This window comes from Leopardus geoffroyi, chromosome A2 (assembly GCF_018350155.1).
Source record: "Leopardus geoffroyi isolate Oge1 chromosome A2, O.geoffroyi_Oge1_pat1.0, whole genome shotgun sequence".
Taxonomy (NCBI): Eukaryota; Metazoa; Chordata; class Mammalia; order Carnivora; family Felidae; genus Leopardus; species Leopardus geoffroyi.
Window position 1 is genome coordinate 168,242,660 of NC_059331.1, and position 22,258 is coordinate 168,264,917.

Here is a 22,258-nt window from a genome sequence, read left to right on the forward strand (position 1 = left end):
GCGACGTCCCTCCCCCGCGTGTCCTCAGCGTGCGGGCTGCTGGGGCCCGTGTGCCCACGGGCAGAAGGCACAACAGGCCTCCGCGTTTCCTTATGTTAAGTTTCCGAGTCGCGGTGTGTTTCCAGAATGTGAATGTAATGTTTATCCCTTTTAATCTCAAAGGAGTAATGAATTTGGGAAGTATCCGTGCGGCAAAAGGGGGGAGGCAATCCACATTTGTCTCACCACCAAGACGATTGAAAACCCACCGTTAACGTCTTTCACGTGTTTAAGTTGTAACTTGTTACTTGCCCTACCTTTTCCTGAAGCCTGAACCTGATGGTCACTTAAATGTGCGTCTAAAATGCTGTTTACTTCTTCCACCTGGGGAAAATTTGGTTATTTTCAATTTTCAGCGTGTCATCGATGCTTTGAGTTCTCTTCGTGCAGTGGGGTATTTCCATACTCGAGGGGAGTGATTTCCCCGAAGCGGAGTCACTGCTTTGAACGGTTTTAAAACAGCGTGTTGAGGGGTGCCTGGGTGGCGCAGTCGGTTAAGCGTCCGACTTCAGCCAGGGCACGATCTCGCGGTCTGTGAGTTCGAGCCCCGCGTCGGGCTCTGGGCTGATGGCTCAGAGCCTGGAGCCTGTTTCCGATTCTGTGTCTCCCTCTCTCTCTGCCCCTCCCCCGTTCATGCTCTGTCTCTCTCTGTCCCAAAAATAAGATAAACGTTGAAAAAAAAAAAATTTAAAACAGCGTATTGAGTTTGGGGGCCAAAGATTTCAAAAGGTCACGATACAGACTCCTGAACGACTTTTTGAAAACGTACAGACCGGTCACAGCCAGTGGTGAGAAATCTTCGTAAAGGTCTGTCCAGTCTCACAGTGGCAGCTTTTAACAACGTAAGCATGATGTTAAGAGAACCCCCGAGAGTGTGTTTTCTGGTGTCACCACGACGGTTGTAACTGAGGCTTTTCGTTTTGAGGGTGAAACTTTTGTTAAGTTTAATATTTGAAATCGTGTTAACAGTTCAGTGACTAGAACGACGACCCGAATTAAAGAAACGCGTTTAGGCTGAGCAAGATAAGAGTTTCTAAAAACCCAAGAAAAAGTAAACTGAAAAGCCACCGGCCTGGCTCACACTCCTAAGCCAGCTTTTGAAGTAGCTTCTGAGGAATAGGGTTTTCTAATCCAGGGCTACTTTTCGCTCAGAGCGAGCCCGGAGCCCACGCACGTCCTCGGCGGTGGAGCCTCGCCGCAGCTGGCTGCCCGCAGAACCTCAGGAGGCCGCAGCCGAGCTGGGCTTTAGGCAGCGGGGGACTCGGGGCAGGTGCGGGCTTGGCGTGTTGGGGAGGGAGGCCAACTTGCTTACAGCGTTGTCTGGGGCGTCAGAGCCTCACGCGGCTCAGGTGAAAACCGTTCTTAGTGGTTACTTCTTAGGGGAGAGTGAGAATTTCCGCACCGTGAGTTGAAATTGCATTCGTGAGGTTTCTGTTTCTCCGTGTGGGGGTTGACCCCAGGGACCTCTGACAGGAGATCTGGCACCGTGGGTGTGTAGGTCGTGGGGTTAAGGGAAGGAGGGACCCGTAAATCGGTCGCTTGGGTTTTATTTGATAGGATGAGCCTCCTGAGAAGTTCACAGTATGTTACTAGTTTTAGACAGAGTTCGTGATTCACTTCCATTTGTGCTTCTGATGGGCTGACGGTACGCCCAGCCCCGTTTGTAGAGTAGGTTTTAAGGGATTTCCTTAAACTTAACTCTGTAGAGGGTAGCGTTGGCCGTGCAGTGTGGGAGCGAAGTTCCGACAGGACAGTTCCGGGCGGCCTGCCAACAACAAGCACTTGGGATCTGTTACCGTGTCTCTGCACGGGGATGCACACGGGCTCTCCTTTTTCCTCTGGCACCTCCTTTCTAGATCTTTCTCCAGACGTTTCCTTCTGGCCCATCTTACTACATGCAGCATTAGAGAAAGCAGGCCAGCCGATTGGCGTGGAGCAGCTCCGGTCTCGAGGCCGAGTCTGTGCCTGTGCCGTCTCCTTGCCCCTGTTCCGAGCTGGCTTCAAGCTGCCCCGGCCGCGCCGAGCCCTTCACGATCGCTCAGGGCCCTGCATCCCATCTTTTCAGACCGTGGACAGAGTTGACCTTGGCGTGCTGCGTCCCTTGGGTCGCATTTGTTGGTGAACTTGAGTTGGATTGTGGATCCCCATCTGTGCTTGGGGCCAGTGCTCGCTGTCTGTTGACTTGTCATATTGACTGTCCTTCCCCTTCCAGTGTATGAATTTCCCTGCTCTGGTCACTCTTGCCCAGTTGTTAAAAAAAAAAAAAAAAAAAAATGCCATCCTGATTCTTTTTTGTTTTTGAAAAATTTTTCATGTTTATTTTTGAGAGAGAGACAACGTGCAAGTGGGAGGGGCAGGGAGAGGGAGAGGGAGAGAAAGAGAACGAGAACGAGTGGGGGAGGGGCAGAGAGAGAGGGAGACACAGAATCCCAAGCAGGCTCTAGGCTCTGAGCTGTCAGCCCAGACAGAGCCCAATGTGGGGCTTGAACTCTTGAACCTCGAGATCGTGACCTGAGCCGAAGTTGGACCAACTAAGCCACCCAGGCGCCACCTACACCATACGGATTCTGTAGTTGTGGGGTTGAAACGCGTTACTTTTCTTTTTCTCCGGAATGCATTTTTTTTTTCTTTTTTTTTCCTTAACGTTTATTTATTTACTTTTGAGAGAGAGTACAAAGCGGGGGAGAGACAGAGAGAGGAAAGTTTGTATTCCTATGTTTTTGGTAAGTGCTCATTGAACCAAAAATAAATGGACTGTTCTTACTTTCAGGAGCATTTTGGTATCTTTAAGAGCAATACATTTTCTATTGTGTTAGTAATTTTCTCGTAAAGTGCATTATTCAAGTTTGACTTTGACTAATCCTTTCTTAAATTTTTTTGAGTCGTCAGGCTTACGGAAAACTAAATGGAATTCTTAAACACTGTGGCCCAGAATCAGGAGCTGTTACGTTTTGCCTCGCTTGATATAACAGTCTCTGTGTGTTATGTAAATGTGAGAATAACCGATTTTTGTTTCTGTCTCTGGATTACGTTGGGGAAGGCAGCTCCCTGCGTGCGGAACCGTCTTTCCCTGGCAGGTGGTGGCAGCGGGGACAGAGCCTCGCGGCTCTTGCTCAGAGGCTGTTAAAACCTCTCCCCGTCGGAGTTTGAAGCACACATCAGTGGTCCCGAATTTTGTATTTGTACATACGGGGATTGCGTCAGCAGTCAGTTATTTCCTAATGGATTCTAGCTTTAGTTGAGTTAAATGAGTCCATAAAACTGCTGGTTTAGTAGATGAACTTCGGTTGCTCTGCAGACGAGCTGTGTTAAAACTTCTCGTGGAGATTTTTCTTCTGAGGCGATAATGTGTTCTAAGGCATTAAACCGTTTCCCCTCATTGCAGCTCTCCCATGGAAAAATAAAACGTGACTGTGTTTGTTTTTAGAAGACCCATTTGAGGACTTTTTTGGGAGTCGAAGAGGCCCCCGTGGAAGCAGGAACCAAGGCACAGGGTCGTTTTTCTCTGCCTTCAGTGGATTTCCGTCATTTGGAGGAGGGTTTTCTTCCTTGGATACAGGTATTAAGTTTTAGATCTAATTTCTGATATCTGAACAGACATTAATGCTGATAAACACTTTCAGTCAATGCAGTTGTGTTTTTTTTTTTTTTTTTTGTTTAGTATTTAGGTTTGAGAGAGCAGGCATGAGTGGGGGAGGGGCAGAGAGAGCGAGAGGACAGAGGAGCCAAGGCAGGCTGGCTCAAACTCAGCGAGATCATGACTTAAACTGAAGATGGTCACTCGACTGACTGAGCCTCCCAGGTGCCCCTGAAAACCCACTTCTGATCTTACTATTACAGATCAATGTCTATTTATTTATTTATTTACTTTTCATGTTTGTTTATTTTGAGAGAGGAAGGAGCAGAGTGAGAGGGGGAAAGAATCCCAAGCAGGCTCTACACTGTCCGTGCAGAACCCGATGTGGGGCTCGAACCTAAGGACGGTGAGATCATGACCTGAGCCGAGATCAAGAGTCCGACACTTACCCGCTGAGCCACCCAGGCGCCTCTAAAGGTCAACATTTAATGAAACTCCTGGTTAAAACGAGTTACTTGATTTGAGTAAATAACTGAAAAAACCCACGGAGACAAACTGCCTGATCCTCTTTTTGTCTCACCTCCTTGGCAGCTGTAAAAACAATAGGGATGATCGTAGAAGAGTCCGGGTTGATGGGATCAGAAGGTGGGGGAGGGGAGGTGTTAACACAGCCGCCCCCCCCCCCCCCCCCCGAGCCGCGTCTGCAAGTGACCATGGCTCAGGGGGGTCCACTAGGGGCTGCAGTTGTGGGATTGCTCTGCCACACACAGTGGCCGAGGGGCCATTTTAAGGCAGCGCATCAGGGGCGCCTGGCCGGCTCAGTCAGAGGAGCGTGAGATTCTTGATCTCCATGGTTGTGAGTTCGAGCCCCGTGTTGGGTGTAGAGATTACTTAGAAAAATGAAATCTTAACAACAAATAAAGGCAGCCCACCAATCTGAGTAATGTGCACATGGCATGGTAACAATTACATGTTTACCTGAAAAATTAGGGTCTTTTATTTATTGATTTATTTTGAAGGTCATGTAGTCCTCTTAACAGAGGGCACTTGTGTTTTTGATTCTCTGATTTTTCTTTCAAATGCTACGTGGTTAGAATTGGCAGTGCTCGTTATGAAGGCTCCCTGCAAAGCAGCTCAAAACGTTCCTCCCTTCAAGGCCCGTGCTGTAACAGGGAGGTCGTTGGCTCTCTTGGACACGGGTGCAGAGGGCTTCTGTCGACAGCCTCTCTCCAGCAGACCCTGCTGGGACAGGCATGCAGTATGCTGAAGGTTAATTTGCTCAAGTTTAAGGGAGAGTCAAACAAAACTGGTGTAAAATATCATCGAATAGGCCTTCATTTAAGGAACTGTGTCTAATGTGTGGTGATGGGCCCGTGTGGACGGAGACCTTCCCTCAGGAGCCTTGTGCAGAGCTGCGTTCAGGGAGTGTGGGTGTTCGGTCTAATGGGGACATTCACAAGTGGGACAGGTGGTAAGCCCCAGAGACCAGCAGACCAGCCTCAGTAGGAGACGTTGGTTCGAGTGAGTGTGACTTGTGGAAGGCGGGGGTTTTCAGCTGCAGTGTGGCGGCCATGATTGAGGACGTTGTCCTTGAAACGTGTGGGTCCGTGCTTTGTCACGTAACTACTTGCAGTGTTCTTTCTAAAATTACTTGAGCTTTTTGGTAACTCAGTTTCCTCTCCTGTGGTCGTATCGCAAGAAGGTGAGGAGGTGGGGGGGGCCACCCCCGCTGGGGAAGCCGCACCGTCCCTGCAGCACGACCGTGCATACCGCCGTCCCGGTCCCCCGCGCACCATGTGGTGCTCAGCTGGGGGCCTCTGACCCGGGGTGGGGGGGTGGGGGGAGATGCCCGTGCGCCCGCAGAGCACCATGTAAAGGAGAGGGAGAGGAAGTGTAGGACTCCAGAAGGGGAGCAGGGTTCTGCCCCACGCCCCGGGGTCTGGAGCAGCACCCGTGTGCTCCCCGGCTCTGCGGCCGCCCTGCTTAGGTGTGCTCTCCTCGTCCGATGGGTTCCTCAGACTCGCATTAAACCCGTACTGAACATGCTGTTTTCCGGCAGGATTTACTTCCTTCGGGTCGGCGGGTCACGGGGGCCTCACCTCCTTCTCGTCCACGGCGTTTGGTGGCAGCGGGATGGGCAGCTTCAAATCTATATCCACTTCTACGAAAATGGTGAACGGCAGAAAAATCACTACAAAGAGGTATGGTGTTTGTTTCTCTTTAAATAAGTAGGTGTAACATTTCACGGGTGCCACATTTCCTGTTGACCACCTCCCCCAGTAGCTTGACATACAGGGTGTCTGTTAAATCTGGCACCATTGGGATCTTTTAATGTCCAAATTAGAGCTTTTGCTTTTAAACCTCTGCTGAATAATACGTATCAGAAATAACGCTCACTTAGAGGCACACTTGACACGTGTGATGACGTCACAGTTCACGGGTAGTGAGTTTTGTTGGTGACATTTGCCATTTTGATGGCTAGTGTCTGTGCGTGTGTTCAGCGTTCGGCCATGTGTACCTGCGACAACTTTTACCTCAGCGTAAACGTGTCTTCTGTCTTCGGGAGGGACTGTCGTCAGTAGGTTGCCTTCCGCTGCTGTGTTTTTAACCCTCCCCGCACGAGCGATTTCACGTCTGTCAGCGGGCACGATGTGTTTTCAAAATACGCAGATATGTTCACATGCGTTTACATTAAAAACAGGCTCTGAGTGCGTTTTCTCTTTCAGAATTGTCGAGAATGGCGAGGAAAGAGTAGAAGTTGAAGAGAACGGCCAGTTAAAGTCCTTAACGATAAATGGTAAGGAGCAGCTGCTGCGCTTGGATAACAAGTAACACCCGACGCTCGCGCCGCGTAACAGAAAGTAACAGACACGTAACTGTAACAACCGTAACGAACCATATTGGGCGCCGGTGAGGAGTAACAGAAACATTGTTTTTGAAGATTTCACACGAACTCGACTCTCAGTATAACTGTACCTAATCTAAAGTATTTATACACGGCTCATCGGAGCCCTATTTGTCATAGACTCTTGAGTTTATTGTTGGGACCACATAATAGGACCATTGGGTTTTTGTTTCGTTTTGTTTTTTGTTTTTGTTTTTGCCTTTTTTTTTTTTTGTCTTTAAAATTGTTGTAAATCTCTGTATGCACTTTGCTTTCTTATTAAACGTGATCCAAGGTGGCCGTGACCCTTTCGTACACTAACACCAGCACGGACCTGCTTTTCCATCGTGTTTGAAACGTGAGCCAAGTAGAGTCAGCCTGCTGTGAAGTTAACATTGCCAGGATGAATCTTCCACAAAAAAAATAATTTCAGTCTTTTTCAGTATTTAGTAGTGAGAGATATTAATGCATTAATGGTAATACATTTCTCGTTTAATATAAATTGAGGATGTTTTTCTAGTGCATGAATGCTGGCAACTTAGTAAGTTTTGACAATTGTTTAAATATGTAATGTTAAGCTTAGGTTTAAAAAAGTAAAGCTGGTAACTGGGTCTTTGTCATTTGCTTAAAAAAAATAATAAATGCGAATGTGTTTGGTGCATTCTTTCCTGAGTGGGGCTACAGTCTTCTTGTGTCTGCGTATGATTTTGTGCCTGGGCTCGCGGGGCCGCTTCGTTACCGTGTCCTTCTGTTTGTGAAGGTGGGTGCCGATCTTCCGTTCTATGTGTTCCTTTCCCTCAGCATATTTGGAGAGTACGAAGAGTCTCCTATTTACGTTCTAGAATGATTAGCAGCGTATTGACACTTCCCGTGTGGTAACAGTTTTACAGAGAAGAAAGAAACAGCTATGCAGCTCTTCATTCCTAGCAGGTTCTAGTTTTCTAGGGTACGTTTGACGCGAGCTCACTTAAAGATGCGATATGTACGGCACAGTCTTGCAGTGACAGAGATGCGGGCAAAAATAAAGGCCTTTTTTTTGTTTCTCAAGGTGTAAAATCTGTCACAGTCACCGTTAAGAACTAGAATTCCAGCCACAGGAATGTCAAACTAGACTCGGGTTGCATTTGAATGACCCCACTCGGCTTTGTTTTGGATGAGCAGCCGGGTCCTGCCTGAAGGAGGGGAGGACCAAAGGTGCTTACTCCCTGACGGACACATTGGCCTCTGTGCAGGCCCAGTTGGAAGGCATCGGGAACTTTACAAAACCAAGTGTGTCTTTATTGAAAACAAGGGATATTTTAGAAAATCTCAGAGACCGTTTAAAAAAGCAAAGCACTGCAGAATTCATTGCGAGTATGAGAAGACCGTTGAACCCAGGGAAAACCGTGAAAGCCGCCGACGTTTGTTGTCCTGAGGCCTCCGTGCCTCTGGAGAAGAGCGGCGTGGAGGGAGGTCACCGGAAAGGGCTTTGCCGGATGCGGTTTCACGAGCTGAAATTCTGACGCTGGAAAGCCTGCTCGCGTTTGTGCTGTCGGGATAGACGGTTTCTCTGTTCCTGGGGAACCGTGGTGAATACCAGGAACTAAACAGACGTGGAATTTTACAGTCGTCAGTGACGGTGGGCGGGTGAACCTCTTGATAGAGCAGGTCGGCGGTCCCCCGAGGACACCGGGTGCTGACGGCGCGTCCCGGGTCAACCAGGACGAGGTGGCGCTTCGGGGAGGCGCTGCGCTAGAGCTGTGGTCTTAACGTTCTTGAAGCCGGTAGGGCGGTGGGTGCTGCTGAGCGCGCTTCCCGCCGTAAACCGTTTCTTCTCCTCGAATGGCACACGCGGAAGGTGTCTGACTCCCAGAGTCTTTCTGCTGAGGTTTCTTGGTGGAGGGCATCCCGGTCAAGTGGTCAAGTGTCCGCTCTCAAGTTGGCATTTGAGAACATCACCTTTATTCTGCACTTGTGCTGTTGGTGAGAGCGTTTGTTTGATGAGTCAGTTAACCGGAGGAGCTTCCTTGTTGCTGAGCGGTTTGTATGTATGTACGTGTGTATTTAAAAAAAATTTTTTTTATTAGGAGTCCGAGAGCGCGAGTGGTGGGGGAGGGGCGGAGAGAGAGGGAGACCCAGAATCCGAAGCAGCTCCAGGCTACTTGCTGTTGGAACACGTGCTATTGTGACCCAATGACCTTTTAAAACATTACACGGATACGAGATTCTGTGACCATCTGAGGTGTTCCTGAGGGGGTTGGTACTCGTGCATCAAGTAGTTTAACGATGCAAGTCCTCCGAGAAGCATTGGCTTAACTTCCTCCTCTGTCACCATCTCCTGTGTTCTTAACGTCGGCGCAATGTTTCCACTTTGGTTTTGGGTACTTTTCCCAATCTGGTCACTTGGGCCACTTTCCGATCTTCTTCAGCTGTGAAAATGCTGCTCCTGGCACTTCTGTGAGCTGCGTTAAGTAGGCGTAGACCTTGGTTCAGGCCAGATGCTTTTCTCTTGTCTAAATTAGCTGTTTGATCTTGACATCTCAGAAGGTCAAGGTAGGGAAAGTGGTAACGGCTCTTACTCCTGTCAGTGAGAAATGGGGAAATCCCAGTGACCGCCGATTTCCAGAGACCAGAACTAGCTGGGACTTGGGCAGTGTCGCTGGTTAGGGAGACGCAGGGGGAGGTGCCACAGGCCTGTCACTGGCGGTTCACTCCAGGGCAGCAGACGCTTTCTTCTTGCGTTTGTGGCCGTTGCCCTCCGACCACGTGGCTGCGTGAGCCGTTTATTGGGGAGCCAATCGTTGGTCCTTTTCCTGCTGTCTGAGTATTCAGGAAACAGGGGATCTATTCTGGAGTCCACGCGCCCCGAGAACGGGGGCCCACTTGGTGGGGGCACTACTGCCTGAGCTGGTGCTCGAGGAGTGAGCCCCGCGGCTGCCAGCCCATCCTGTTCATTTCTCCTTGTTCCCCTGGGAGGTCACCGTGCCCTGCTCCTCCATGCCAAGTCCTGACCAGGCCTGCTATGGGAGGGCTTAAGGGTGCATCTTGGTTTAGGACATTTCTTTCCTGTTTGGATCACTGAGCAGTAAATGGTCAGTTTCGTGGTCTAATAAACCAGTTTATCTCACACGGGATTGATGTGTCCCAGGAAGGAGCGTCTCGCTGTCATGTCCCTCTCTCCAGCCCTCCCTCCCCTTGTGCTGGCAGCTCGGGAGACTGCGTCCTCGTACTGAAAGTCCTTCCTTGCATGGCCCCGACACTCACAGAAAACAGGCCCTTAGTAAGCGGGCCTGCCCCAGGGCCTGGGGCTGCAGATGATATTGCGGAAGCACGGCAGTGGCTCCTTTCTCCTGCCTTGGGGAGACCCCTGTACTTGCTGACCACCTGCTGTGGGCCTCTGGCCCACGCCTCACCCTTCCCCTCCCCTCCAGGACCGCTCACCCTAGTTGGTACCTAGCAGCGGGGCGGGGGCTCACGTTCCAGTCTCTTCCGGAGGCAGCCGGACCTGCCTGTGGGAGTGGGAGCCTGAGCACAAGTGCAGCTCGTGGCACCGTCCCTCCATCCCCAGACGGGCACGCTGTCAACCGCGGTGTCGTGGAGCCCGGAGCCCGTGTGAGGCTTGTTTCTTAGGCATTCTCTCCAGTTTTGTCACTTCCACAGCAGAGTTCACGATTGAGTATCAGTACATGTACATCTCTTAACGTGCGCACCATGTCACGTAGCTGTGTTTCTTTCCTAAGCAGTTCTTCCGATGCTGTCCAGCCTACCATCTGGATGCGAATTTCCCTTGCAGAGGGTATTAAGAGCCAGTATTTCCCAGTGTTGATGGATGGGTCCGTCAGAAATACCGCGAATACACAATGTCCCGTCACATGCACTCTGCTTCCACTAATAAAGCGGTAGGAAAGTCGGACTCCCAGACCAGAGATGTTCAATTGTTTTCTCCTTCTCCGGCCGCCCCCTTGCCGAGCTGACCCTGGTCGGCCTCGAGGTGGCCGGGGGGCTGCTTGGCCACTCCGCCCACCCCTGAAGTTGGGAACGTTGTTGCTGATCAAGCCTGGGCCTGAGCAGACAACCTTTTACCTGAGACTGGGGGCTCGCCAAGGCTCTGCCGTGAGGCCAAGGCTCTGATGACATCCGGTCTGGAGCCGGAACAGAATGAGCCGTGGCCTCCGTGTGCCCAGAGTCTCCCTGACCGTCCCTCGCCCGGTCTGTGCAGAGTCCGGTGAGCTGTGGTGAAGTGTTCAAGGGCCGTTCAGAAGGCCCGAGGAAAGTTGTGGACTGTGCCTGTCGGGCGGAGACCGGGCTCCCAGCGGGTTCCGGTGTGGCTGGTGTGTGGACCCGGCCGCCCCGTGTGGCGTGGGCCCGCCTCCGGCACCCATGGCAGCCTCGGCCTCCTTGTCCTGTGCAGCCTGGCGGGGAGGCGGGGGGCGTTGCTGTATTTTCTTCCCACACAGTGTGGAGTTCTTGCAAACTGCAGTCTGTTCTTGTGGGAGGAGGTCTGTGAAATTTGGTTCCTGGAAGTCGAATGGTTGGAAATGTACGAATGAAAGTTGACGGTCATCGCTTCCCACAGAGAACGCTTTCCCATCAACAACGGATTCCTCGCATAACTGTGAAAATCCTGGCTGGGTGATTTTTTTTTTTTTTTTTAAACAGGCCCCATGCCCAGCACGGAGCCCATCGTGGGTTCTGAGATGAAGACCTGAGCCGAGGTCGACAGTGGACCCTTGATCTGAGCCACCCAGGCACCCCCGGTGTTTAAATTTTACATTTCCCTGGTCAGTTAGGTGGGCCATCTTTGTGTTACCTTGGCACACATCCCTGGAGTGCTGGGACTCCCTGGGTTCCTGTCATGTTGTGGTTTCTTGGGCTTTTGCCTGCTCTGTTGAAGGTGGTCTTTGCAGTTGTCTGTCCGTTAACGCTTGCCGTGGGCGGTCTTGATCTCTTCTCCAGAAAGGTGTCTCTCTTTTGGCCTTTGGTTCAATCCCCTCCATCTTGTACAACGGAAGATTTTCTCATTTTCTTCACTTTCACGTGTATATTTCTCTTTAATTCACATGGTGCGTTTGTGAAGTCGTCTGACTTTCTCCCAGATCTCCGCCCCCCCCCCCCGCTGGTCCCTGTCTTGTAGGCTGCTGTCACTGTGTTGCTGGACTTCTTTCTTTCTTGTTCTCTCGTCTCAGGCCAGGATCACACTGTGTCAGTAGGAGTGGCTGCCTCAAAGGGCGGCTCGCTTTCAAGCCTATCTTGGGTGTTCTGACACTTGGAAACGAAGGGCACGGCGACTCCAGGTACCCGCCTCTTTCCTGACTGGCTGTTGTGTATAAGCAAGTGAGAAAGTAAGTTTTTATGTTGCCTTTAATCTGGTCACCTCACTGTGCTCTTGGTTTAGAAAGGTATCTACTTTTATAGCTAGAAAGCCCGGCTAGATTTCTCCTCTCTGCTTCCCGCCCCCATTTTTTCTGAACCTAATCGTTAATATCGACCGTGGGCACTTCCCTCCTTGTCCCCAGTAGGCCCGGTTTAAGTATTTTATTTGCAGGATTATGTGCTTGGCTGCTGCCTTTTCTTTCTGTCGAAGAAGAAAGCTCGGTGGTGATGCTGGGCCCTCTGACGGAAGTCCCCAGGGCTCCCGAGGGTAGAGGGGGCCCCGGCCCGGCTCCCGTCTCATCCGGAAGCCGTGCGTGCGCTCTGTCCGCGAGAGGAGAGGTGGCTTGCCTGGAGAGCCTTCTGGCCTGGGCACGTTTCCAGTCACTGAATCTTTGAACTTTTCTGCCGTTCGTGCTGGTGTGCATTTTCTCCTTGTGAGTTAAGTTCTGTTTTCAGGGACCGTGTCCATGCCGTCGAGGCTCTTGAGGTTTCGGTCAGCGTGTGGGGAGCGTGCTTTCTCCCTCCTCGGGTCTGTTCTCTACACCTGCGGCTTTCGGGTGCCGGCCTGTTCGTGTTAGTCCTTCTGGAAGCCATAGCTTCTAGTACTTTCCTATAAATACCTAGTTTAATCTTTTTTCTTCACCGCGGTTCAGTTTCTGTTTTTTTTTTTAATTTTAGAGAGCGAGCCTGGGGGGGGGGGGACAGAGGGAGAGAGGAGAGTCCTGAGCAAGCTCCACACTTACACAGAGCCTGACATGGGGCTCGATCCCACGACCCTGGGATCATGACTTGAGCTGAAATCAAGACTCAGACACTCAGCCAATGGACTGATCCACCCATGTGCCCCCAGAATATTTATTTACAGCCTTTTTGTTCACAAATGGGAGTTTTTGAAATTACTGCTGAGTTCAACCTATATAACCTTCTTCATTCTTGCTCATTTCTAAGTCTGTTGTGTTTTTTATTTCCAGTCAAAACACGGCCTATAAAATATGAGACATCTGTTTGGGATGAGTTGTTGAGAAACAAGTTTTTACCTAGTTGATTCTGTCAACTTTTTGCTGCTGGGTTGTTTCCGTCTCTTAGTTTAGATATTTGTCCATATGTATTTACCTTCTAAAAATGTTTAAAATATTTATCTAGAACTTTTGAGTGAGGTATGGAGTCTGATTTTTATTTTGACGTTTTTGTTTTTATTTAGCCATATGAATGGCTATTCTGTCCTTTTCCCCAGTGAAATGTGATTTAATTCTTTTTTTAACAGTTTATTTACTTTGAGAAAGAGGTTGTGTGAGCAGGGGAGGGGCAGAGGGAGAGAATCCCAAGCAGGCTCCACACTGTCAGCACAGAACCCGACTCAGGGCTCAAACTCAACGAACCGTGAGATCATGACCTGAGCCAAGATCAAGTCTTGGATGCTTAACTGACTGAGCCACCCAGGCGACCCGAAATGGGGTTTCTTTAATTCTTAGTAATTTGCCTTTGGAGGTTTGTTTGTTTGTTTGTTTTTGGAGATAGCTCATTAGGATTCTCCTATAGTGAATAAATTTGTTAAGGCCTGATTTTTTTTTCACGTTTTTTTTTTTTTTTTAATCATGTCTATTTTTAATTTTATTTTTTATTTTTTAAAATTTATATCCAAGTTGGTTAGCATATAGTGCAACAATGATTTCAGGAGTATGTTCTTTAGTGCCCCTTACCCACTTAGCCCATCCCCCCTCCCACAACCCCTCCAGCAACCCTCAGGTTGTTCTCCACATTTAAGTCTCTTGTGTTTTGTCCTCCTCCCTGTTTTTATATTTGTTTCCCTTCCCTTATGTTCATCTGTTCTGTGGCTTAAAGTCCTCATTGAATGAGTGAAGTCATATGATGTTTGTCTTTCTCTGACTGATTTTACTTAGCATAACACTCTCCAGTTCCATCCACGTAGTTGCAAATGGCAAGATTTCATTCTTTTTGATTGCCGAGTGATACTCTGTTGTATGTATGTACCACATCTTCTTTACTCATTCATCCGTCGATGGACATTTGGGCTCTTTCCATACTTTGGCTACTGTTGACAGCACTGGTATAAACATTGGGGTGCATGTGCCCCTTGGGAACAGCACACCTGTATCCCTTGGATAAATACCTACTAGTGCAATTGCTGGGTCGTAGGGAAGTTCTGTTTTTAGTTTTTTGAGGATCCTCCCTCCTGTTTTCCAGAGTGGCTGCACCAGCTTACATTCCCATAATTATGTTTATTTTTGAGAGAGACGCACACACAGAGCACGGACAGGGGAGGGGCAGAGAAGGAGGGAGACACAGTCTGAAGCAGGCTCCAGGCTCCGAGCTGTCAGCACAGAGCCCGACTTGGGGCTCGAACTCATGAACCGTGAAGTCATGACCTGAGCCGGAGCCAGATGCATAACTGACTGAGCCCCACAGGCGCCCCAAGGACTGACTTTTAAAGATACCAGGCCCTTGACTCAGCAGCACACTGTCTGCCGTTCACCTGGACGGCGTGGAGGTACTGTCACCCAGCAGGTGTGGGTCAGCCACGTGCCTTCCCTCTGCTCACTCCAGGGCCGGGGATGGAATCTGAGCACTCGAGCTTTGTAAGTGGCACCGTCTGGGGCACCTTTTACCTGAGAGAAGGGCATGGTGGGAGGTATACAGCAGCCCTAGGTGCAAAGGCTCCAACCTACGTTGGTGATTTTGTGTCACCAACTTTTAGAATTACTGTGCCCTCCACTTTTGCTCTACACTTCGTATTTTTCATTCTCGAGAGGTCCAGCCTGTGAGTGGGGGGAGGGGCAGTGGGGGAGAGAGGGAGAATCCCCAGCCGGCTCCGGCGCAGAGCCTGACGCGGGGCTCGAGCCCACGACCCTGGGATCATGACCTGAGCCGAAGTCCATCAAGACTCTGGTGCTCGACTGACTGAGCCACCAGGCGCACTTCTGGTTTTGCTTTAAATTTTCCTTTGAAGAGAATTTCGTAGGAGCGTTACTAGTGCGTGGTTCTGACCGCTGGGCTCAGTGGACTGGGGTGCTGCGCTTCGGGCCCCCAGGCCCCACGGGGACGGTTGGAGCAGGGGGCTGGCCGCTCTGGCATCTGGGGCGCTGCCTGCCTTTTCCTTGCGGGGAGGGCTCGGCTGCCCAGGGGCTTGCTCTCAGGGTGTTCTTGTGATGAAAACAACTCCTGGGAGTTCCTTGGCACATACCCTCATCTAATAGGTTTTGGAGAGACTTAACAGATGTATTTCACAGAAGACTGAGTAACTTTGAGCAGAAACGACAACTTTTTATGTGGATTGAAGTGTGTGTCTTCAGAAAAATCAATTTTATGAACATACAGAAATAGGATGCTTATTCCGTTCTATGACGTGTCTGTTCAAGATTTGTTTTAGTAATTATGTCAATGGTTCTTCATCTCGACAACCAAGTCATGCTTCAGACATAAGTTTCCAAAGACCGGACCCCCACACAGGGCAGGCAGTCCTGCTCCAGAAAGAAGGGTCCTTTGGATTTTAGGGCGCACAGGACTCCATTCACGGCTCCTTTGACACGCATCACAGGTCAGGTGTTTGGGAAGGAGGGCGCTGGAATTTTCCTCTCCCCACACCCTCCCACCCCACACAGATCTCTTCCTCTTGAGGCCCTGTGGCTGCTAGAGTTAGGGTTGTGTGGCCCCGAGACCTCCCTCAGGGTGGCTGTAGGAACCCCCGGGGCTGTGAGGCTGTGCGTGGGTGGGCTTCTGCTTCCCCCCAGCATTTTCTTCCCGCGCACCCCTCTCCGTCCTCTGCGGCATTTGGTTTGTATGCTGGCTGTCGGCAGTCTCCAGCAGGGCGTTCGAACATGACCCCCAGTCACGTAACGGGGCCGGCTCCCGGAAGGGAGGCCGAGCGACCGCAGGCAGGTGAATCCGGATAGACGATCCACAGATGAGATCATGAAGCCTCCACATCCCTTGCTTTCCAGCTTCATTGTCCTCAAACCGAGCAGACGCCACAGGAGACGATGATACGATAAAAGCAGCTGATAGACCCGAGTTGCAGGCACCAGCAGCTTCACTCCCACGACAGCCCCGTGGCCTGGATCTGTGGCCTTGTCCGCTTTGCAGACGAGGCTTGGGACGCTGAGACGGTCAGTGGGGTCCGGCCCCTCCGCCCCGGCCCGCACGTGCTGTTCGTCCAGGGATACCGTGCGATGTAAACTTCCCCTGCAAGGCCTGTGCCTAAGCCCGGCCTGACCGGTGCGCAGAGAATCTGGAGCAGTAACCGTAACCCCGTGTTTATGAGGCGGCTGCTAAGGTGCCGCTGGTAACTGACACCCGGCTGGCCTGTGCCACTGAGGACCTCCGGCGACGCGCAGTCCGTGGTCCCGGCCGAGGGAGGTGTGGTTGGGGACGGCAGCCACCGTGGAGGCCTGCGTGCGGTGCCTCCGGACGGTTAAGAGGCTGTGTCCTCGGTTTTTAACAAAATAATACTTGTTTTAAGCTGCGGTCCTGGTGGGGAAGGCGGCAGCACTGGGGCTCCCGGGATCTTTGGTCCTTTGTCAGTGGCTCTGTTGTGGCCCTTAGCGTGGGTTCGCACGTGCTCTGTCTTCCGTGGGGAGGGGCTGGGCAGGAGTTCCTTCTGTGGTCTCCCTCCTGTGTTCCACGGCCCTCCCTGCTGGAGCCCGGGCGCCATGGTGACTCGGTTTCCCCTCACGTGACGTGACGGGCACTGTGTGCTTAGACTCCGGCCAGCTGTTTCGGGAACTAGTCCTTCAGTCCCTCAGCAAGTAGCCTCATCTGTCCGCCTTCTCTGTCTTGCACACGTCACCGTGCCCACCACCTGCCGGCTGGAACTCAGGTGTCCCCTTGTCGAAAAGCGCTCAGGGGCTCCGTTGGCTTAGGCGACGTTTTAGGATTTGTCTCATGCCCGCGCTTTCAGTTCCTGTCCCACGCTTCTCCGCGCCCGATCTGTTCTACGTCAGGGTCCTGTCATGGCGTGCGCTGCCTCCTGTGGTTTTCCCGTGTCCCTCTGTGTCCCCGTTGCAGGGACTGCGCCCTTGGCTCTCCTCGGCTCTGCTCACTTTTGTCATCCGGACACTGGCCGTCTGTGCTGTGTATAGGCAGAGCACGAGGTGGGTGGCCCTGACCTCATCGTGGGGCCGAGTGTTTACGCGTGTCCTGTCCTGAGCTTTGTAAGAACGGGGGCCTCGTCCCACGCTGGTCTCCAGGGCCTGGCACGCTCCAGGCCCTGATGCCTGAGAGAGTCTTCTGATGGGCCGGTGGCGCATTTCTGGATGTGTGCGTCATCTCATGTTGCATGTGTGGTATTCATGATTTGAGTGAGTATGGGATTAACGCTCTCCCATCCCCCCAAAAAGCAGCTGCAGCCAAGGCCTCTTGGATTGTACATATTTGGGAAAAGTGGTTCTGTTTTTATCTATGGAAGTTTGTTTTCATTTGCATCTTATCAACCCAGAGCACACTCACTGTATCTGGACTCCATTTGGGGAGAGTGCCGAGCGTTAGCCGGGCCGGCTGTGTGCTCGGGGCAGCTGCCCAGCGTGCCTTCCATAGCTTCCTGCTGAGTTCATGTGCTTTGGCCCCGGAGACCGGCAGACCGTGTTTTTGTTTTTAAATTTGTTAACTTGGTGCTACGGGGGCAGGATGTGTTCTGGTATATTTAGTTGTCCAAAAGAAAAGGGTGCTTGGAGTGTTGTCACTAACACTCCAAGTTTAGCTGATTCTTGTGCGAGAAGACAGGCTTGCAGAAGTTATACCAAAATAGTAAATTTGGTATGGGTCGTAGAATTGGATGGGACTTGTTTTTTCCAGCTAATTTGTAGCGCCTTCGTAAGGTACAGAGTCAAGTCAGATTGTTTAAAGGATTCACGGTAAATTCCACAGAAGAGGACGACCTAGTCAGTGGTAGTACAGAACAGGAAGAAGTGAAAAAGGTGGCGGGCCGTTAGAAGTGACGTGGGGTGTGGGGGAGGAGACGGGAGGCCCAGTGCTCACTGTTTGGTTTGCATTCCTAGTCTTAAGTTACGCCGGACAACCGTGTGGCTTTGTGAGATGTTTGTCGGTGCTGGGTCCCTTCTTCCAGGGCGATCGTGCCCAACGGTGTCCCTGAGTTTGGAGCAGGGAATCGGGGGCCATGGGAGACCCCTGCCCGCCCCGCCCCCGCCCACCCCCCGCCCCGGCCCAGCACTTGGGCCTCGCTGGGCTGTGGTTGGACGCGATGTCAGAACAGAGGCTTTGGGGGTGGCGGGGAGGCAGGGACGCTGGGCCAGGCTCCGGCTTCAGTGGGAGGGGTTGTGTTCGGTTTTGAGGAAGGTAAACGAGGCCGCTTTAAAACTGAGGGGAGGTGAGGCGGGTTCCGATCCTGTGGGACTAGCCCTCCCTCAGAAGCTCCCTGTCATGTCCCCACGCGGTGGGGGCAGGTGACATCCCGATGACGGGTTGAGTTCCTTGCACAGCACGTCAAGTGTGTGGTCGGGACCTGCCACTCTGTCACGGTGGCTCGTCCCGACACCGGGCGCGGGCATCCCTCGTTCCAGATGCTCTCGGACTCCCTCTCCATGTCCCTGTGTCTCTGAAGCAGCGGGCCGGGGGGCGGGGGGGCAGGTCGCGGCCAGCGTGGAGTCTGCCGCACAGCTCCCAGCCCGGGAGGAGGAGCGGGCTTCCCGCCCCGGCGTGAGGGTGGCGGTGCCCTGGGTCTCGGGTCGATTGTGCCCTTCGTTCTGATCAAAACCGGCCCTCGAATCCCCTTTCACCAACAGGTGGGGGACGGTGGCCTCCTGTCAGGGCCGCCAGCCCACTGTGCACATAGTTAGTGGGTTCAGTGAGTCCCTGCAGAAAGGATCCAGTGAGACCTTTGGGGTGAGACAGTGATTTAATCTCTGCTTCTCATTCCCTTTCTTTATCTCCTTTCCCCAAATCATCTTTCCTGGTGCCTGAGACACCGTAAAGTTTGTGGGAACTTTGTGAGGTCAGTGACTTGATTGTCCCTGCTGCAGACCCGAGGACCCTGGGAGCTCACGGTGGCGTGACAAGCCCGGTCACCGTGTCCCCTTTAAGGGTCGACCGTGTGGACCAGAAGGACAGGTGCCAGCTGTGTGTCCTACCACTGTTTCTGCAAGGGTCCCTGTGGACCTGACAGCCTGACTCTCCACCCTGGCCACCCGCCCTCATGGCGCCACAGTAAGTCCCGATGCCCGGACCGTGCCGCGGGGCTCTAGGGAAGAAGCTTCATGAAGGCGAGGCCTGAGCAGGAGTGGTGCTAGGATTTGCCCGGGAGGATGGGCTCGGGAAGGCAGGGAACACAGGCGCCTGGACCCCTGTCCGGAGCTGGTGGGCAGGCCAGGGTGCTTGGGCAGGGGCCCCGTCCGAGGGACGTCCTGCAGGGAGCGCGCCTGATTGCCCTGGGTTCCCGGCAGTCCTGGATATGGTGCCCTCCCGCGTCCGTGATTTGCTTGCCTTCTGAGCCCTGAGCGTGTCAGGATCCGAGAGGCCTAGGAGACGCGGGCCAGTCTGCAGGGGACAGACGCCTTCACGATCTCTGTTTCCCGTATCTGTGTACATGGGCACTCGGAACGTCCTCGAGCTGAGCACCTTAGCAGCAACACAGCCACACAGCAAACGCAGGGCACAAGGCGTCCCTGGAAGCCAGTGTGCGTGCACGTCCTGGGCCTGGGGAAGCAAAGACAACGGGGAACAGCACAGCGTCGTAGGCCCGGCGCTTCTTTCCCTGGCCTGTGCGGCCCTCGACCGGCCAGCAGGACCGCACCCTGCCCGTGGTGGCCTTCCAGCTCCCGAGGACCCGTCTCCCAAGGGCCGGCGTGCACTTTGTCTGCAGTGTAAGTGCCGGAAATGAGGCCAGCCGTCCGCGCCCGGATGGGTTCCCTGCACTTCCCGGGGAGGCGGGAGGTTGCGTCTGAAGGCACAGAGCTGTAGACGCCAAACGGTTGTGGAGATCGTGGGGGAAACGCCACCTCTTGTCGCCGGTGTGGAAGACTCGGTTCCCGGGGTTCCCGGGGTGCGGTTAGCAGGGTGGGAGCGCTGCAGCTCCCCCCGCCACGAGCCTGGCCCCTGCCCTGCCAGGCCCAGATGGAGGGATGCCGATGTTTTGCATAAGAGCTGACGTTGACATGTTCTCAGATGTCATGCTGTTGGTCGCAAGGTGTGATATTTACGGATCGTAGGGAGCGTGGGAGGTGGGACTGTGTGGGGCAGGGAAGGGATAACTGGTCCCCCATAGCCGTGTCTCCTGCTGCTGCACGGGCTCCAGCAGCTTCTTCCTTCCAGGTGGACAGAGCTGAGCACGTGCTTGGGCCACATCCTGTGCACACGGAGCTGTTCTTGGGGTCGGGCGTCGCCCCATTTGCCAGTATTCAGGTGTTGGGGTCCCAGGCCCCTCCCCGAGTGCTCCGCGAGGCCTATGCACCTGAAGAAACTGAGGCCCTGGCTCCCCTTTCTCCGCTTCCCACTTCAAATGCGGGTTTTGCAGTAGAGTCTCCACGTAACTGGTTTCTTCAAACAGCTGCATGGCTCCTCCTCCGCGTGTCGGAGAGTTTTTACTTCTGTTTGTTTGCCGAAGAGCATAATGTCAGCCGAGACTCTCAGACCCTGCAGAGGTGGGCTCCCCCCAAGGGTTCCCCTGGCCTTGCCCTTGGCCCTGTTCACCGACGCCCCGCTGGCCACCTTCCTGCTCAGGCACGGGGTGGCCCTCGGGTGAGGCACCTGTCCGGGGGGATGTGGACGCCCGGCCCAGGGCATCCGTGCGCTGTCAGCCTAGTCCTGATTGGACTCAGGAACCTGCATTGGGTCAGAGGGCCTCACCGGAAACGTGTCTCCCGGCCATGTACCCAGGACCAGCGGGCATCCCCTCCCAGCCTGGAGGTCTGCTTGGTTACCCGGCTCCACGAGCAGCGTTTCCGTTGGGGCCTGCAGGTGGGACCCCGGGGCGGCAGACTCCGAGCTGTAGGCCGGCACGGAGCCAGGCTGGGCTGCGGTGCTGGGGCGTCCAGCCGCCCGAAAACGTTGAGCACGCATGGTGGGCACCCACAGCGTCCAGAGCCATGGGGGATTCGGAGGCTCCGTGAGGAATCAGAGACTGGCTTTGGCAAACCTTTAAAGCTCAAGCCCCACGATGCAGGCCGCCCGAAGACTTGGGATTTCTCAGCAGTGATTCCTGTGCTCGGTGGGGGCGGGGAGACCGTCGGATGTGGCCCCTCGCACCAGCGTGGCCCTGCTTCCAGTGGCCAGCGCTCCTGCGTGAGGGCAAAGTTCACGCCAGGATTTCGGGGCCGGTCCCCGCGGCTCAGGAGTTAGGTCCACGAGATGAGCTTTAGCGAGCTGCAGAGCATTTAGGCAGGTTGCCCGGGACAGGCGCGTGTCTGTTCCCAGCGCTGAGCCGGGCACCGGGTCCGGAGGAGCCCGCGTGAACGGCTGGGATCAGCACAACTCCGTCCGCGACCGTCCTCTTGGTGCACACTGCGTCTCGGGTGTCGCCCCAGCTGGTGCTCCTCCGCTGGGGGGCTGTGGGCACAGAAGGGGAAAGCTGGCGGGCTTGAGTGCGCATGCGGGGCTCACGCTCGCACGGGGCTTCTTGTGGCTCGGGGTTGTACGTACCGGAGAGAGGGTGTTTGGTGAGAGTTGCTCGCTGGGCGGAGCAGCTGGGGGTCTAGCTCCCCTGGAAGGGAGGGTTGGTAAGAGGCTCCAGGAATGCCCCCACAGGGTCCACCCTCCCCATCAGCGGACAGTTTCACAGCTTCGTTCCCCATGTCAAGCGTATCTCTGGCACGCGTGCCCAGTGGTCCAAAGCCTTCGGTGAATGAAGCCCGAGATCATCCCTTGAACCTGACCGCTTGTCCCGACGGTATCCCTGGTGTTCACCTGTTGTGCAGAATTACTTCCTGTTGTTTAAAAGACCGGTAGAAACACACCTTTGAGAGCAGTGAGGGCTGTTCCATCTTGGCCGAGTCTCTGGGGCGACAGATGGCCAGCGCACGGGGCCTCGGCTCTGAGCTGGCAGGAAACGTGTTGCCACGGCCTCCTCAGTGTCGTGTGTGCACAGGCTCCACAAGTAAGGCTGCCCGGGAAGGAGGTTCCCGGGAAGGAGGTGCCCGGGAAGGAGGTGCCCGGGAAGGAGGCGGGAGGCTGCCACCGCCGGGTTGGTTCTGATGGAATGAATTGTCCTGGGGGGCCCGGCCCCTGGGCAGGGATTGCCGTGGGACACATTCCCTCCTGGGAAGGTCGGGCGTGCATCCGGGAGTCACTGGTGTGCGTGAAGGGGCGGGCGCGGAGCCTGAGGTCAGGCCCCCACCGTGCAGAGGCTGTGGTAAGACCCTTTCTCCCCCCCAGCCCCAGAAGCCGGATGCCCTGGGACAGGAGGAGGGGAGCGGTCCGTGTGAGCTCACGCCTGCCCGTCC

The 22,258-nt window shown here is 53.6% G+C and overlaps 1 protein-coding gene across 6 annotated transcripts in view; it reads left to right on the forward strand.

The window, feature by feature from the left end:
- DNAJB6 (DnaJ heat shock protein family (Hsp40) member B6) overlaps nucleotides 1-22,258 on the forward strand; it is a 67,640-nt gene that overhangs the window by 37,946 nt on the left and 7,436 nt on the right. For 3 of the 6 annotated variants that reach the window (XM_045496326.1, XM_045496327.1, XM_045496328.1), the window contains exons 6-8: nucleotides 3,467-3,598; nucleotides 5,676-5,817; nucleotides 6,343-6,413. In XM_045496326.1, the coding sequence (XP_045352282.1) occupies nucleotides 3,467-3,598; nucleotides 5,676-5,817; nucleotides 6,343-6,413 (345 nt within the window). Of the gene's footprint in view, nucleotides 1-3,466; nucleotides 3,599-5,675; nucleotides 5,818-6,342; nucleotides 7,173-16,761; nucleotides 18,708-19,455; nucleotides 22,168-22,258 lie in introns of those variants that run through there. The other 3 variants (XM_045496331.1, XM_045496329.1, XR_006716693.1) reach the window with 3 other exon arrangements.